This window comes from Cygnus atratus, chromosome 19 (assembly GCF_013377495.2).
Source record: "Cygnus atratus isolate AKBS03 ecotype Queensland, Australia chromosome 19, CAtr_DNAZoo_HiC_assembly, whole genome shotgun sequence".
In the NCBI taxonomy this organism is placed as follows: domain Eukaryota; kingdom Metazoa; phylum Chordata; class Aves; order Anseriformes; family Anatidae; genus Cygnus; species Cygnus atratus.
In genome coordinates, this window is record NC_066380.1 from 3,410,115 (window position 1) to 3,428,037 (window position 17,923).

Below are 17,923 nucleotides of genomic sequence, written 5' to 3' on the forward strand. Positions count from 1 at the left end.
TTTTCTTTGGGAAAAAGGGAAACCTTTTCTTTCTTTTCATCAGCCTGTTGTGGTGGATGCTTGACGCCAAGGGGCCTGACACCCCTGTGATGCACGGGCTGGCCTTGCACAGCCCCCTGCCCTCTGAGGGTCCCCAGGATGGAGCACCTGCAGCGCTTTGTCCCCCCATCCTGTGAGCATGAATGTTTGCCAGAGATTTCCCCACCGTCGTATGTAACGGGAAGAAAGAAAAAGGATCAAAGCCCTTTATTTGTCACATAAAGAGGTGCGCGATACGCGTGGTTTCATGCCAGACCATTAGCTCGGGAACAGGACAGCCTCAGGAGAGATGTGCCTCCTTGCAACAGGGCCAAACAAGGACAGAGCTGAGACTGGCCCTGCTCCGTCTCCCCTCGGAATGCTCCAGCCAAATTGTTTCTGAGCTGGAGACGTCCCTCAGCACTGCTCTGCTTAAAGCTGGTGCTCTGGGTGCAGGACCAGAGCGATGCTGTGGGTGCAGCACCCATGGGAGCAGAGCAGGACCCTTGTCTCCAGCTGGGAGCTGAGCCACACTGCTGGGAACGGTCACGCCTGTCCCTCGGCCAGCACGAAGCTGCTCTAATTGCCTTCCGCTTTGCTCTGGAGCTCGTGGAAGACCTCCCTCTGCTTCCTGTAGTCCTTTGCACGAATGATGGTCATCTTGAAGAGCTTGCAGTAGAGCTCCATGGCGGTGGGGCTGTCATCGTTCCCAGGGATGGGGTAGGTGATGAGGCAGGGGTTACAGTTTGTGTCCACCACCCCCACCGTGGGGATGTTCATCTTGGCAGCATCCCGGATGGCCACATGGGGCTCGAAGACGTTGTTGAGGCTGCTCAGAAAGATGAGGAGGTCGGGCAGGCGGACGCCGGACCCGAACTGGATGTGGGCGTTGGTGAGCAGGCCGCCCTGCCAGTAGCGCGTGTGCGCGTACTCCCCGCACTCCCGCGCCGTGCTCTCGACCAGGTGGCAGAACTGGCGGTTGCGGCTGACGAAGAGGATGATGCCCTTGCGGTAGGCGATATGGGCAGTGAAGTTGAGGGCCAGCTGGAGATGATCCATCGTCTGGTCCAAGTCGATGATGTCCTGATCCAGGCGGCAGCCGAAGATGTAGGGCTCCATGAACCTGTGGGGGCAGAGGGCGGGCGACGCATGGGGACGTGGGGCTACATCGAGCAGAAGTTTCTGACTCCACACCCCAACTCCCAGCTGCTCTCTGCAGCTCCCTGGTTTGCAGCATCCATCCGTGTCTGTCCCACCTGGGTGCAGAGGGGCTGTGGGTCTGACACCTGCTCAGCTCAGGGTCCCTGTGCTTTTGTAGGGCAGTAAACGTGACCAGATGGAAACTAGAGGCTCTGCACGCTGCCCCAGCCCCTGCCTGGCTTGGTGCCACCTCCAAAGGCTTGGGTAGACTGTGGAAACGCTCCTGATGTGAACAAGTGCCGGATCACAAGACGGGTCACTCACCTATGCCGACATCCCTTTTTGTGCCCCAGGTGCACCCGGGCATTGAAGAGATCTTTCAGGGAGAAGAGCTCCTTCACGTTGAAGAAGTCGGGCTGGCTGAGAGGCTCGGTGAGCAGCCTGTCATCCGCACCTGGGAGAAGGACAAAAACCCCAACCATCGCTCCCTCCCTCCTGCGCCGACAGGGGCCAGAGGAAAGCCCCGGGGCAGGGCAGGGCCGGGCCGGGGGAAGGGGCCGGGGCTCGGCAGCACTCACCGGGACCGGGGGACCGGGCTGCTGGGGCCGGGGCTGGGGCTGGCACCGGGGCTGGGAGGCTGCTGTAGAGCCGGGGGGCTGCTGCGGGGAGAGAAGCAGAGCGGTCATACCGCCGGGCACGGCTCGGTATAGCTCGGCACGGCTCGGTTTAGCTCGGCACGGCTCGGTTTAGCACGGCTCGGCTCGGCACGGCTGGGCACAGCCCGACCCCTCACCTGCCCGCAGGATCCGCGGCACCGCCATGATCCGAGCCCGCGGGAGGAAGAGGAAGAGGAGCGGAGCCTTCCGCTTCCCCCGCCCCACGACCCCCCCGTGCCGCTGCCCCCCCTCCGGTCCCTCCCTGTCCCTCCCGGTCTCCCCCGAACCACCCCCCCGGTCCCCATGTCCCGTCCGGGCGCCCCGGGAGGCCCCGGCCCCGACTCCCGGTACCGCGGGGGCCTCCAGCACCCCGCCGGCTCCCGGTGAGCGCAGCTCCTGCCCCAAAACCCCCGGCCCCAAAACCCCCGGCCCCAACCCCCCCCGGCCCCGGCCCGGTTTGATGCGCTGTGTCCCCCCCGCAGGCAGCCGCACCCCCTGTACCGGACCAGCAGCCAGGCCTACGGGAGCAGAGCCCCCACGGTGCACGAGGTGCCGGTAGGTGCGAGCCTGAGCCGTTCCCTGGGACCCCGGTTGGCTCCAACGGGTCCCGGCCTCCCCTTGGGCCTCTTGGGGGGGCTTTTGTCTCCCTCCCAAGGCAGAGGGGCACAGATGCAAGAAATGGGGCCCTGCTATGGCTCGCAAAGCCCCCCCCCCCCAGTTCATAAAGCCCCCCAGTGTGGGTGGAAGGGAGAGCTGGTGCTGGCACGCTGAGCTGGAGCTTCCCAAGGGTCTGCGGCTAACGACACCACGCTGCCGGTGCTGGGTTCATTTTCTTCCTCAGGGGTCCGTGCCCTCCGTAAGAGCTTTCATGCCGACGCAGAGCAAACCTCCCTCCTGCAGAAAGCAGCTGGGTGTAGGAGGTGTTGGTGGCCACATCTCAGAGATGGCATTCGGCAGCCACTGGCAGACCCAGCAGCTCCGAGCCGTCTCAACCCCCTGTTGTCTGCAACATCCCTGACAATGAACTCCTTGAGGTGCATTGAGATGAAGAACCCTTACAGTTTTGTCCAGACTTGTGCAAATTGCAGGTACTGCTGATGTTGGCACTTAAATCATCTCCTTTCTCCCGTTTCTCCTTCCCACAGACCACCTTGCACGTCACCTCACACACGTTTTCGAACGCTCTGGCGCAGTGCGGCATGTACAGAAATAACGGGCTCAACACCTACCTGGAGAAGAGCCACGTCACCGGCCCAGACAACTTCATCACCCCCTATGACACCCTCAACTTCCATCCCAGCTACAACGCCAGCAGGCCGTCGCACTGTTAGAGCTGTGGCAGCAGCAGCTACAATACCAAGCCACTTCAGTTTAGTGCTGGCTGCATAGGTAAAAAAATAAACATCCCCTACAAAAAATAAGCAGGCAAAGAACAGCACTGACCTTACACTAAATCTGTTGTCACAGCAGAAACGTAGGCTGTGCGCAGGGAATTAAGTGGGTAAGCAACCCGGTATGACAACCACAGTGTTGAGAGAGTCCTAAACTTAATCTGCTGTTTCGGAGCTGTTGTCTTAATAAAGAAACACATGCAGGAAAATAATGTTGTTCTGAACGCCCGTGAGTATACAGGAATGCTGTGGCTGCTACCTGGTGTCCCAGGCCATGCTGTTCCGCCACGCAGCTATTATTCTTAGATGGGCTTTGTTGCTCACCCAATATTGATTCTCTGCTAAGATAAGCAGGGAAGGGACAATTACTTCTCTCTGATCACTGGCTTCCATGGCATTAGCATTGTGTCTGCTGCGAGGAATATACAGCACTTAAGCAATGCTGAAAATTGTAGTTGTTGTCCCCAAGGGCAGTAAAACACTATAAACTGTCAAAAAAAATCATATGGCACAATAAGCAGCAACAGATTAACACGCATGTTCACACTATTAAACACATAAGTTAGAATTTAATGAGATTTTTTTCTCCAGAACATAGGAATAAAAGCTTAGTAACATAAGGCTTGCTATTACAACATGACAAAATAGCTACAAAATTAACAGGTTAAAGGTAGCAGTACATTTCTAGAAGTGATCCCCCCAACTCCAAACTCTTGTATGTATTTTTTTAAATAGGACTCCTAACTAGTTAAGGCCACAAATTTAGCTGTGGGCGAAAAGAAAGTTAAATCCATGTTACCAAAACTGAATTCAGTAGTTGGGTCGGAAAAACACATGCAGCAACTTTGGTGCGAGATGAAAATCACTAACTTATGGAATGAATTTTACTAGAAATAATACCTTGGTTTATAAATATTGAATGTGATTTAATGACATTTAAATAGCTCATGAAACATTCTATTTAATTTATAGGCAGCATATACTTATAAATAGTAGAATGACATACATTACAAAAAATACATTCCCTTAACCTTTTCTCTCTAACTCTTTAAATTAATTCTTTAATAAACTCTTTAATCCTTTAAACTCTGGCTTCATATATCATTAATAAATAAGATTTTTTAAAAACCATTTCTGTACTATTTAATGAATAACCAAAATGCATGTTTTCCAGAGGTATGTATTAAGCCTTTGGATGTTCAATGGTTTCTCGCAGACAGCATGTTCATCTTTCTTATCTGTCAAAACTACAACGCCTTAAGAAATTATTGAGAAAAAGACAACTAATCCAGAGGAAAAAAAAACACTTTCCTAAGTTTTCTTGCAACAACTGTAGTTACACAGACAGAGAAACTGCATCATTTATCCAGTACCTGCACTAAAAGGAACACCGTATCATATTTTACTTAAAAACTACTTTTGAAGAGAAACTAGCCTCTTTATGGATGAGAATCTCTGACCTTACCAGTTAAACATAGTGATAGTATATATAAAAAAGAAGCATAATACTATTCCAGCTGATAGCCAAAAAAAACACAACAGTATAATATGTGCTAGTACCACAGCAAAGATATTCTTCATTTGTTATAAATATTTGTGTCATTTTTATATAGTCTTATAAACCATTTAGGAAGCATGACAAGATGATAAATTTAAATACATTTGTTAGGTAAGGGTAAGGTAAACTATTTGTTTAGTTAAAGTGACTAAGTAAAAATCAAAAGTCCAAGAACATGAAGTTCAAAACCAAACAGCATGTCACCGAGCCTGTACTTTTTTTTTTTTTTTTTTCAACATTCAAAGATTCAAAGAATCCACCAGCAAGATTTCAATCAAGGCTACCAAACAATCCCAGTCATACACTGCAATTAATTTGGGTATCTCAAAGACAATAGCTGAAAAAACACCAACAGATTTGAACAAGTAAACATATTGAACATAGAAATGGACCTGAAAAGTTAACTTTTTTAACATTTAACACATGAAAATAAATAAGCAACCCTTTAGCACTCACTGCTATTCCTCTGTTAGACTCTAGACAATGCCTCGGGTTTCTCATAACTTCCCTTTCTTCTCCTGAAATGAAAAATGAAGGGCAGAATTAATACAAACAGTTGTGACAATTTTACACATATTTTTATCCACAGATTTTTCTGCAGGTGGAATAATTTACGGATGAAGCTACCTCTTGAAATATAAATTTAGTGGCTTTTGTCACCTGTTTTCTACCTCTTTTCATAGCTGATCTGGAAACACCCACCTCTTTTCTTCCTTGCCTTAATTACTCCCCTTTTTGTTCCTGAACTGAAACCAGTTCTGCACGCTGTGTACCTTGCATCACCCTCATATAATCTGTATCCCGAAACGGGGGGGGTCCAAGCTACCCCATTCACTTCCTCTGAGGTCAGCTGAGAAGGGAGCACTATGCAGGCTTCAGCTGCAGCCAGCCCCGAGATGTGCCTCTGCACGTGGATTTGCTCAAGGCTACACAAGTTCGCAGCTCCTCATCCCTTCTGCATGCCCTATTTCTCTGGATTCTGCTGTATCCTCACTTAAGCACTTATGTTTGTTCACCTTACTTAGGTCAAAGATGTACTTTCCCTGTTTCTGCTTTCTCACATTTCCCTGCTTTTGCGGGCGTAAGATATACTGGCCTGTTTGTTTAGGTGTTCAGAGGCCCAATACACTTACATTTTTTTTAGCAATACCTGCACAAATTGAAAATACCATTCTAAAGATGACACTGACACATTTTACCACAGAGAATTTACCTGAAAGGCTCTTTCTACTTTTTATTTCGAAAACAAGGTTTCCAAATTTGCAGCTAAAATCACCTGAGGCTGCGCTGTCAAACCAGGGCAAACTGCAGTTCTCAGAGGTCTGAAAAACTTCAACCAACCAACATAGACACTAACAAAGGAAATGGTGGCAGAGGTGGTCTGTTTCCTCCTTTTAAAAAAGCAGCTACACGTTCCTAAAATAGCAGCAAAGAACTGCTTATATAAAATGAAGGTAGTCCTCGTGGTCCCCTGAGGATCCTTGAAGATTGCTTTTCCTGGGGCACAGAAAAATATAGTTGCTGTGATAAAAATAAAACAATGTACTCCTTTTCAAAGTCCTGAACGAGCACAGGTTTATCTGAGAACTCTGGTATTGCATTCGGGGTGCTGTAAGTTACCAGTAGCCACAATAAGCAGTTTGGTAACTAAACATCCCAATTAGATTTACGCTTTGAATGAAAAAGTAATTAAGCATTAAAAAACAAAACCAGCAGTCATTTAAAAAGTAACCTCTTTACTTTCTTGATTAGAGCTGAGTTCATGGCCCCATGTGCATACTGCCGTAGATAGAGGATGAAATTAATTCCCTGGGAGGGCCGAAATCACGGGAGGAGGAGGTTTGTTCTGGGCACTCAACCAGTGCCTTGCAGCTGTCACTGGGGATGCCAAAAAAGGGTCGGGGGGCGCACAGCCTCTGCCTGCTCTGCAGTTGGCTGCCTCTTATAATCGGCATCAATAGGAAGGGAAAAAAAAACCCTCATCCATTTCAGTACCGCATCCACGGAGACTCAGCCCCGTGCGATTTTTTCCCTCCCAGCCCGCAGACGAGCTCGGTCTCCCTGCCTCCCGGGAGAACTCCAGGGCTGGGTGTTGCAGCGTGCCCCGGGGGGAGCATGAAAACACGCTCATTCTCTCCCCACACCATCAGGGGCTCCTGGACTCACTGCTATGACAGAAAGGATCTCGTCCAAATTCTGGGGGCTGCAGCTGTGCTATGAGGATGCCACGCAGTCCCACGCGGAGTGCTTTCCGCCTGAGGCACAGGTCTCACCTGCTGAACAATGCCTCCGAGGGAGGGAGGAACCCCTCGTGCTGCTAAGGGAGAGCGGCAAGCATTGAGAGACTCCACTTCTTGACCATAAGCCCCAGGAAACAAAACTGCTTAGAGTTTTGCTAGGATTGCAAGCACCCTCCTCACCTCCAAGAATATGCACTTTTTTTTTTTTTACACCTATATATTTTGTACATTCTCCTTCTGCCTTTTTTAAGAACATTCCCTTAGATAGTCGCATATTTTAGGATGTGGATTCTGCCTCAGTCCCGAGGAAAGCACAAGCTATTGTCACAGGGGATTACGGTCTCGGGTTGCTGGTGGCTGAGGACAGCAGGATGCAAGAAGCGAGAGCAGCAGATGAACTGAGATCCTGTTCCCAGGCTCAGCTGACGCAAATGCCGTGACCGACTTTGCAGGAGACATCCTTCACTCAGAAGCGTTACCGGCAGAAGTTAATTGCGTCTTTGGACAGGAGGGAAAAGCTGTGACACAAAGACACTACTCACTACTGATGATGAGAACAAACCATAGGAGCACTCTGGTTTCACGGTCCATGGTCAGAACCCCGTTTATTAAACATTATAAACTTATCAATGTACACCATTTCCTATATACAAATCAAGTTTATCAATTTTAAAAAAGTGCTGTTTGAAATTAGCTTTTATTTAAAGCACAAGGTAATCGGAATTGCATCTTAACTGGAAGTGAATCAGTTCACGAGTAGTACTGAGCACACAGACACATTGACAGGGGCACAAGACACCTTTTAAATCTTAAATGGTGATTTACTGAAAATTTTGAGGAGAAACATTCAGCTTATTTCATACAAACAGTACATAGTGCTTCCATCTCTCTATTAAGCACAGTTTAATCCTTTTAAAGCAAGGTACTCTGAAAACTTCTATTTTAAAATACCAGCCTATTTACCTATTCCAAACAAAAGGCCTAAATCCTGCAACCGATCCAAGGCAGACAAAAATACATGCCCGTGTAGACCTAGTGCAGGCACGTGAGCTAAGTAAAAAACACTTTCCCAAGGTATCCTACCACAAAAATGAAATGACCTAGCATACTGCATCTCTTAAGCCAACCAACCAGCCCAAGGACTACAAAAAGGTGGCCAGACAGTAAGAAATGTCAAGTGACCACTACAGACGTGTTTAAAATGTAACTGCACAACAGTAAAAACACACAAAGGATGTTCTTTATTTCTCTACAAGCCACGGTTACTTTTTCTACTCTATGCTACGCTGCAGTTTGCCAATATTCTGCAAATGCAATCACATCTGGGGACACTAAGCGATACTGGATCCGTTCTCGACTGCTTTTGCTCCGTTTTGCGACGTTAAGGCCAGCCTCCAGGAAGACTGCTGAAGTGATTAAGAAACCAAGTGACGCTAAACGGCAGCTTGGCTGAGAGAAGTTCTGCAGAAGACTGGATAAAGAGAATATTGAGTCAATTCACAGGACAAGATGCAAGAACGGACTACTCAAAGGACCTCACTACACACAAACGAAAATGAAAGAACAAGCCAACAGCTTAAATTCACCCCTTTCGGATTTTTCAGTGATACCGGTGTGGGGACACTTTTATTGTGATATGAACGCACTACTTCAATGTCATTTAAAGTCAGTACAAATAAAAAGACAGTAGTGAAAAATTGCTTTATTCCAGGTGCTGGAAAGAGAGGCAGAGAGAACTCTATCAGTATGAAAGAACAGTGCTGAAAATATCCTTGGCGTTTACGTTAGGAACTTCCTACAGCAAACCTAGCTTTGCTCTATTGCACAAAAATTGTAAATGAAAAAAGTTCACAGAAACGTAACATTTTAGAAACCACTTTTGAAAAAGGAAAGTAAGGGCACTCGATCGAAGAAAGTTCATTCGGAAAAATCAAACCCCATCTCTGGGTAACTGCAGGGCATCAGAATTGGACTCGAGAGCAACGAGGAAATGGTTTCAGCCTTGCAGGCCCACGAGTACGTAAGTAGTGAAATCCACAGAAGTCGTGTTGTCTAAGTAGACATGCTCCTTCACTTTCTTTCAACTTCAATTGTGCTTTGAATCACCTGCTAGCAGGAGGTTTTCAGCATTCGAAAGGTACTTTCAGCGGCTGCTGAGATCGCCGTACACAGGCCGTGTGGACAGACTGACCCACTTTGTTTACCTGGATCTGCGTTTGGATCTTCACGGACGGATCTGCGCACCCACAGCTGCACCGCCGCCGCCGGAATTCTGCTCAGCGAGCTCACCCAACAGTCCTCGGGGTGGGAGAGCCGAGACCCGCGCGTAAAACCACTACAAAGGATTGTCCTAAGGCAACTTGAATGTAAACGAATGTCAGATAGTCTGCTTCCGACGCACAGCACTCGTATCAAATGCTGTGTTTTCCTAGGATCTCTCAACAGATTGCCAAGTATGTTCTGCGCGCAAACAGGTTTCCTTTTAATATATGATTAGAGGCCTCATAATTTAAAGCATGATCAGCCAGCATCATCTTATCTACAGTAACTACAGTATCCTGTAGTCATGTAAGCCCTAAAAATCATTATAAAAAATATTTCCTTAGAGCGCTTTAAATAATTTACAAAATTCTACAAAACCTAAGTATGTTTATCTGTGACATCCCTGTTAAATAGATGCCTTTTTCACATTAGTGTGTATGTGATATACATATGTCAGCCTCTCCCACCATCTCTCCTTTCATGTCTCAAGTTTTATCAAGATAATTATAACGACAGTTATTTTCTAAAAATACTGTTATTGTGGGGAAAAAAAAGTGTACTTACATATCTGAAACCTTTATTTTCAAGAGGGAATCTGGGCAGTCCCCTGCGGGTACGTCAGTAAATTTTGCACAGTTTTTGTCTAGAACTTCCTGCCCTTGGTCCAGTTCACAATCAGCTTCCCTATTCTGCAGGGCGGGCAGCTTTCCTTCCAATCTGGATCTGGATACCTGAATTTCTTCCTGCCTGTCACTGTCCTGGTGGAGAACTTCTTCCTTCTTAACGCACGCGTGCACACTGTTATCCACGCATGCTCCTCCACTAGTTTTATCCGCTGTTACTGTTGTTACAGTTAGCTCCTGCAGCGGGCAACCTGAACTTGGGTCTGACACGCTGTCCTGCTGGTTATTCTCTCCATTACTGCACACACGTATACTCTCCTGACACGTCTCTCCACTAACTTTATCAGCTTTTACTGCTGCCATAGCGTGTTGTGGGAGAGGGGGACCTAAATTCAAACCTGCCCAGCTGTCTTTGTGGATATCTCCTTCCTTCATACATATCTCTCTGTTCTCAGCTTTGGATGTTCCTCTGCAAGCCTTATCTGCTGTTACTGCTGCCACGCTCCGTTCCTGCGAGGGGAGACTCGAATGTGAATCTGAGTGGTCTCCTGCAGTAGCAGCCTTTTGGCAACCCTCAGCTTCCTCTGTGATATACAAAGGAGCAGCCTCCAGTCTTTCACAGCTTTCTGCTACATGGGGACCTGACGCTGCCACAGCGAGCTTCTGAGAAGAACTGGATTCTTTTATTGCTGCCTTATTCTCCCCGCTAAATTCACCTTTTGGCTGGGAGGCTTCTCTTCCCTGCTTAAGTACGTCCGTATCCTGGGAATCTACCTCCATTCCTAATGCACTGCTCTGGCTGAGCGCCTGCTCTGCTTTTTGCTTTTTCATCAAAAGCATGGATTTCTTCCTTTCCCGAGCGTACTTGAGACCCGCGATAAATTTACTCGAAATTTTTAAGTGAAAGGTGTTCTTTCTTTTAGATCGAGATTTCGCATTAGCCACTTTTCGTACTTTACAACCTTCGTTTTTGCTGTTTTTAGCTGGAAGTGTTTTCTGCACAGGTTCTTTGTTAGGGATGTCCTTTTTACCTGTTGCGTTTCCAGGTAACTCACCAGCAGCACCACCTTTAACCCCCCCCATTCCTTGTTTAGCTTTTGACTGACCAGTAGTATGAAGATAAACGTTCTCCGCCGAGGGAGCAGCTTTCTCACTGTCAAGTAACATTGCACTTTTCCCTTCCGTTCTCTGAGAGTTCTTCAACTCGTTGGCTTGCTGGGACACCTTAGTCTTTTTACTCTGACCCAGCAAGAGGCCAACCTCATTTTCAACTGGCTGTTGCTTTGCTTTTCCTTTATTAGCAGTTTGTTTGGTCACCCTCAATAGGTCTAGAGTTGCATCATCTTTCTGCATCTCTGAATTGCTTGCAGAGTCTTTAGCTTTTTCTGCCAAAAACTTCCTGATTTCTTGTTCAATGCTGTCGTCGCTATCCACTGAACTGCTATCATCAGCGTCTGATGCAGCTGTGAAAGTACATTTTTTATTCTTAGCTACCCGCAGGTTATTCTGGTTTGAAATTGGTTCGGGTTTATATCCTTTTTTAAGCTGTAAATCAAACTCTAAGTTCTTAACGGTTTCTGGCCTTTCATTTGAAAGTTTGACATTTATGTTGTCTGGAGGATTTCTGATTGCATTCTCTTTCACAGCTTTTCTAGATTTTGACAGGCAACTTTTCAGTAGCACAGGATTTTTACATTTCCACTCATTTTGTTGGAGGCTACTAAATTCATCCAGCAGCTGAGCGTCTGTCTCGGTAAACCTAACTCTCTTCTTGCATTGAGATTTCTGCTCCTTAGACTTCTTCTTTAATTTTCTTTTAGACCGTAAAAGGTCCTTGATGGCACTATCAAGGTCCTCATCACTATCCAGAGAACTGCTCTCATCAGCTGAACCGTCTCTCTCTTGAGTTTGGGTGGTATTTTTCATAAGCTTTCTCGCACCGCTCTGAACCTGCAAAAAAGGATTTACAGAATCCAAGGCCACGTATTTGTCAGCAGATGCGCACAGCTCAGAAGAGATCAGCTGCTGCTGGGTAGTCTCATTGCTGTCGAGCCTCCGGGCATCACAGAGTTCTTCAGGGCTGCTCGGGGCACACCCCTCGTGGAGCAGAGGAGATTTTGAATAGGTATCCGGCTGGAAAAATCCCGTCCCCAGCTGTTCAGGTGCTTTTGATGCATCTTGTTTCACTATTCTGCCTTCCCTTTTAAGTCTCCTTTTACGACTCAGTGATAGCTTCAGTGTTTTGGGAAGAGAAGGCTCAAGAGTACCAGTGAGGCTGTTTTGATCAGACGGCAAAGGCATCTGGATCGAGTGTGACAGGCTGGAAGGCTTTGTTACGAGGCTTTCCGACTGAGCTTTCAGAGCCAAAAAAGCCCTGATTTCTTGCTCTATGCTATCATCACTGTCCACGAGGCTGTTGTCACTTTCACAATGGGAGGACGAGAGAATCTGGGGAGAAAAGAAGGAGTCTGTAGTGAGGGATCTGTTGTCACTTCCCATTTGGGTTGGCATGATTGTTTTGGAAATATCAAGGATAGCTTCTGCACACATGAGTTCTGCAGATGTGTCTGCCCTGCAAGAGGCCTGCAGTGTGAGCTCACAAGCAGCAATCTTGTTTTCCGGAGGTACAAAGTGTCTGGCTTTTTTCAGTGGTTTAAACAGCTTGTTAAATTCATTGCTGGTGCTTTCTAATTCTGTTGACTTCGAATTAATCTCTTTTCTTTTGTTGCCGATAGGGTTCTTATGGAGTTCTGGTGAGGCACTTTTTGCTGAGCTAATTGTCAGGCTTGCAGAAATGTCGGCTATCCCCTTTGCGTCAAATTGCTCCCTTTGCAAAAGGACAGAGCCTGTTGGGTGACCTGCCTCCTTCCTGATCTTCTCTAGCTGGTAAAGCTGAATGGCTTCTTCAATACCATCATCGCTACTCGAGTCAGAGGCGTGCATGCTCTCGTTCAGAAGCGCTCCCCTAGTTTCCCAGTAATGAGCTCCACTTTCTTTATTTTGCTGCATTAACCAGGGCTGGCTGGCAGTGGCCATTTCTAGATACGCTCGGTTCACTTGGTTGAAATCACCGGGCTCTTCCTGGATTTTAGCCTTCAGACACTTGGACTGCGTGCTGGTTTTCCGTAGCTTGGGATGGTGTCTCAAGAGGAGCGCGTTACAATCTTGCTTCATAGCACCACAATTTGTTTTGTTTGTCGGTTGTTTGTTGCTTTTTAGGACAGACCTCACCTGGGAATCTTTTTTATCCTCCCCGATTACACACTTGCTAATTTCTTGCTGCTTTTTCTCATTCAAGAACTGCACTATTTCAGCTTGTATGCTTTGTTCAAAGGAATCATCACTGCTGATGCTTTGAGGGGAAGCAGGCTGTAGCCTTTTACCAAGTCCCAGCTGGTCAGAAAGGTACTCTTCAGAGAGCATCTCTGCTTTAAATTTCACAGGTAGCAGGTCACTAGACATTTTGTTCTGGGAGAACTGTCTCTTAAACCTTTTGTCTCTGCTTATATTTTCAGAGCACTCTGCATTCCTCTGTAACGACTGGTCACTTTTGCTTTTTGCTTTCAAGTACTCTTGAATGGCTTCTTCTATACCTCGGTCAACAGAGTCGTCACTATCAGAATCAAGCAAGAGAGTCTCAAATCCCACGTTCACTTCCACTTCAGTGTCGTCTGAACCAGCAGGACAACCACGCTCGGTATATTTAGGATGCTTCCGCAGCAACGTGGTGCTGGATGCGACCCTATTACCGGTGCCCTTTTCTCCCTTTTGTTTCTTCTGCATAATACAATCATACTCATTGTTCATACCCAGGGGAGACTCTTGACTTTGCAGGCCGTTTATGATCATCTGAACTTTTGCGCTTACAGAGGTTCTAGTGACGTTCCCTTCGGATTCAGAGAAGCAAACAGGGTATCTACAATTCCTTGCTGGCCCAAAGGACTCCCATTGTGTTTGAAGAGCTACCAAGGGAGAAGCATTCATAAGGAACATTCTAGCAGGCAACAGCAAAGTCCACGAAGGAGGCGTTTTTCAGACCGGTCTCTTTTCCATCCTACGATAAAAAAGAAGAAAATATTTTATGACTTGGAACTTTTCAGAAGTTAGATATGTAATAACACTCGGTAGTAGAAACTGTAAACCCAGGACAGCTTTTATTAGTTCTGGCTGGGTATTAAACGCATACAGCAGAGGAACTTGGGCAGCTCGAGGAGAAAGAAAGGGAACCTATTTCTTCCTGAAACGTGCTCTACCGTAATAACGCCGAGAAAGAAACCATTCTGACCTCACTGCAGGATAAAACCTTTTGGTAAACGCAAATCTTCAGGTATTTGCGAGAGCAGTATTATATTATAAACCCCAAACAGAGCAAGGCCTGTTTTGTGGGACAGTGAAAAAAATCGTTGACAGAACAACTGACACCCCAAACAGAACTTCCACATGGTCCCTCAGGGGCAGAAGGTTTCACCTGCAGCATCGTTTGGTGGGATGAAAACAATACCTGGCTGGCACAAGACATACGGCAGCCCCCATTAAAATAAAATACTGCAGTAGGGCTCTTCTACAAGCCCGATACACCGTCTCCCCTGCAAACTCAGCAAGTTCCAATGGCAATGTGGCACCGCACTCTACGAGCCTACAGATGTGCTTTTACCTCCGAATTCTCTCCAGCTTTACTCCTGTCCATTATTCTCTAGCTTTGGTTTCAAATTAATCAGTTGCAATAAGTATTTTAGAGAATTTATTAGATTAAATAATATTTAACAATATTTTAAACAACTATCATTCTTAATATTTTAACGAATGACTATGGTTATAACTCCTTAAAACTTATAAATGTATTTGCTACTAAGAAAAAGGTAACAGACAACCAGGGATGACAACGCTTTATCACTTTAAAAAAGAGCACAGCGCTCCAACACCGATTGTAGTACAACATGACAAATGCTTGTGTCAAAAGTATTCTGGGACCTGTGCTCCGGGATCAGTTTTATTGCCATCTTGTTGGGAGACTAGAATATTCTTGAAATCTTACTGACCGAGGCAGAGTCACCCTGAACATGCCTTACACAACGTCCACAGGGTGGTTAGCTCTGAAAACACGGCTGATAACGTTTTGCCTTTTCACTTGCTGATTTTCTGCCGAAGAACATCTTAGCATCTTAACGCATTTTAACCCAAACCTTTGGCTCTGGACATCCATTGCTGGTTTCCTATTCCTCAGTATTAATTAGTTTCAAAACATCAGTCTTGCAGAATTAAAATTTTAAGTGTAGTGATCAAGAACACCCTTGCTTGATGGTTGGTACTTGGAGCAACATGACACGCTGTTTAAATTCCACCTTTTCAGTCAACTGAAGATAGTTTAGATTTACTTCTGCTCTACACTCGCCAATAAAATCCAAGCCCTCCCAGCCTTTCACATACAAAGCCACGAGCTACCCTGGGAAGCGTCTCACAGAAACAGCTGAGAAGCCTGCTGTGATGCAGGTCACAACTGAAACTTTTAGAAAAATGTGAATGAACACAAATTTTCTAAAACAGTCTCCAACACATCCACTGGGGCAATGATAAATTAAAGACGGTTTTTCTTCTAGAAATTAGAATACCTAATTATCCTGAAGAAATGCAATTAACATACTTAAGATTACAGCTTCATAATCTTTTTTTTTTTTTTAAAAAAAAAACATATTTCCTATTAACCTACTTCCACAGTTTCCAGAGAAGGGGCAAACATCTTCATTATCCCACACTTGGATGGCTGTGGCACTACAAACATTACACAGCACTGAGACTAACTTTCACACCACCCCTTCAGGCCATGGCCAACACCCTAGTGGCAGCTGCTGAGAGTCAGCTGTGCACTGGTAAATCAAAGGGACGCACGTTAATAACACCTGTATTTATCTACCACCTCTACTGCCGAAATATGACTGCCTTTGGAGAGAAAACACGATGGTTATTGTGGCTACAGGTAATGCACCATGATGCTTGGGGCTAGGAAGGGATGCTGAACCCCAGCCACGGCCGATGGGGACAACTTTGTTGCTCTCCAGCCATGGCTGATGGGGACAACCTTGCTGCTCCTTCCTCACCCTGGTGAAAACCCTCTCTCAGGCACAATTCATGGAATCGCAGCCTGGTTTGGGCTGGGACAGCCCTCGGAGCCCACCCAGTGCCACCCCCTGCCTTGACATGACCCCACCAGCCCAGGCTGCCCAAAGCCCCCCCAACCAAGGTGTCACATCCCTCATAATTTCTCCATGTCCCCCAACTCTGTGCCTCAGTTTCCCCTCTGGGGGCAGGAGAAGGGGAAGGATGGCGCAAGGGGCAGGCGAGGAGATGGCGGCAGGCCTGTCACCCGCCCAGTGCCCACCGCCTCCTGGGGGGCTCTGCACCCACAGCGGGGACAACTGAGGGTTGTGGGGGGGTCCTGCCCACCGTGAGGTGGCTTTGAGGGACACCCACAGAGGGTGTGAGCGGATGTCCCAGAGGCTGTGCATGAGGGGACACACAGGGACACCCACCGAGGGTGTGGGGGACATGATGGGGGACCCACCCACCGGGACACCCATGGGGGCTGCTATGTGAGGGGACACCCAGCTGAGGGGCACCCACAGACAGCGTGAGGGGACATCCTGAAGGCTGTGCATGAGGGGACACACAGGGACACCCACAGAGGGTGTGGAGGACATGAGGGGACACCCACCCACCGGGACACCCACGGGGGCTGCTGTGTGAAGGGACACTCAGCTGAGGGGCACCCACAGATGGCGTGAGGGGACATCCCAAAGGCTGTGCGTGAGGGGACACACAGGGACACCCACTGAGGGCGTGAGGGGACACGAGGGGACACCCACCCACCGCGATACCCACAGGGGGGGCACCCAGGGGAAGGCGTGAGGAGCCACCCCCCACTCCGGCCGCCCCCAGAAGAACATGAGGGGACACGAAGAAGCCATGAAGAAGCCCCACACCGCGAGGGCACCCACTGGGGCTGGGGGGCCCCCCATTAGCAGCCAGGGGACACCACCGGCCACCCCCCGGGGCCAGCGGAGCCGCCTGCGCGGGGCGCCCCCTCCCTCCCTCCCCGTGCCCGCGGCAGGCCGGGCCGAGCGGCGCCGCCATGGCTCCCCCTTCCCGCCTTCCGCCGCCCTCAGCCGGGCTCGGCCTCGGCTTCGGCCCCGCCGCCTCCTCCTTCTCCTCCTTCTCCTCCGCCCGACCCCCGGCCCTCACCTGCTGCCGCCGCCGGGGTGACCGAGGCGGGGACGGAGGGGGGGACAGGCAGCGGCGTCCCGGCGGCTTCCCCGGGCCGGTCGCAGCCGCTCCGTTGCGCCCCGTTCCCGAGCTCCGAGCGGCCGCTGCCCGCCGCGCTTGGTGCAGGGGCGGGCGGCGCTTCCTTCCCTGCCCCCGGGGAGAGGGAGGCATGCGCCGCAGGGCTCCGCCGGGGAGGCGGGGGCGGCCGGACCGGGCCCTCGGAGGCCGCCGGTGCTCGCTGAGGGGACGGCGGGGACCGGGGAGGGGGGCGGGGAGCGGGCCGGGCAGCACCGGGTCGGGGCGGCCCCGCCGCCGGGGCACAAAGGGAGGCACGGCCGGGCCCGCAGGAAAGAGGCTGGAGCCCTCGTCATGGGTCTGCTGCGGGGGGAGGAGGAGAAGGGGGCGGCCGGTCCCGGTGGGGCCGGGGCCTGCTGAAGCACCGCGGTGGGGTCAGGGCGAGGTGTGGGCCTCGTACCTCGTCCAGTGAGCTGAAAACACGCGTGGTGGGGTCCCTGGGGATGAAAACACGCGTGCGGGGTGTGTGTCCCTATGGGCTGCAAAGTGCTGCCCGCAGGACGAGGAGAACTCGCAGCGCTTCCTTCGGGGCGCGAAGGGAGCCGACAGAGGGAGGAAAGGCTTAAAACATCAGCAAAGCATGCCACTTGCTGTCCCAAACCTAAAGTTTGGGATGCAATGCTCAAACCGGTTATAAGAGCCAAAGCCTGTTTTATTTATTTTTCTTTCCAGAAACTTTCTGCTACAAGTACAGGTTACCCAC

General features: G+C 48.9%; 3 protein-coding genes across 3 annotated transcripts; 1 reads left to right on the plus strand and 2 right to left on the minus strand.

Annotated features, from left to right (window-relative positions):
- Window positions 1-231: 231 nt before the first annotated feature.
- On the minus strand, window positions 232-2,007 carry MRPS2 (mitochondrial ribosomal protein S2). Its single transcript, XM_050714625.1, has 4 exons — window positions 1,952-2,007; window positions 1,737-1,817; window positions 1,483-1,612; window positions 232-1,141 (listed from the first exon to the last, which is right to left on the minus strand). Exons 1-4 carry the CDS (start codon window positions 1,977-1,979, stop codon window positions 598-600), a joined length of 783 nt encoding a protein of 260 aa, XP_050570582.1. The 5' UTR covers window positions 1,980-2,007; the 3' UTR covers window positions 232-597.
- Window positions 2,008-2,013: 6 nt separating this feature from the next.
- On the plus strand, window positions 2,014-4,334 carry PIERCE1 (piercer of microtubule wall 1). The gene is made up of 3 exons (XM_035555310.2): window positions 2,014-2,197; window positions 2,297-2,369; window positions 2,960-4,334. The coding sequence occupies exons 1-3, from the start codon at window positions 2,118-2,120 to the stop codon at window positions 3,143-3,145; spliced, it is 339 nt and encodes a 112-aa protein (XP_035411203.1). The 5' UTR covers window positions 2,014-2,117; the 3' UTR covers window positions 3,146-4,334.
- A 660-nt stretch (window positions 4,335-4,994) lies between these two features.
- PPP1R26 (protein phosphatase 1 regulatory subunit 26) lies at window positions 4,995-17,291 on the minus strand. Its single transcript, XM_035555326.2, has 3 exons — window positions 17,125-17,291; window positions 9,830-13,942; window positions 4,995-5,281 (listed from the first exon to the last, which is right to left on the minus strand). Exons 2-3 carry the CDS (start codon window positions 13,879-13,881, stop codon window positions 5,233-5,235), a joined length of 4,101 nt encoding a protein of 1,366 aa, XP_035411219.1. The 5' UTR covers window positions 13,882-13,942; window positions 17,125-17,291; the 3' UTR covers window positions 4,995-5,232.
- Window positions 17,292-17,923: the final 632 nt, after the last annotated feature.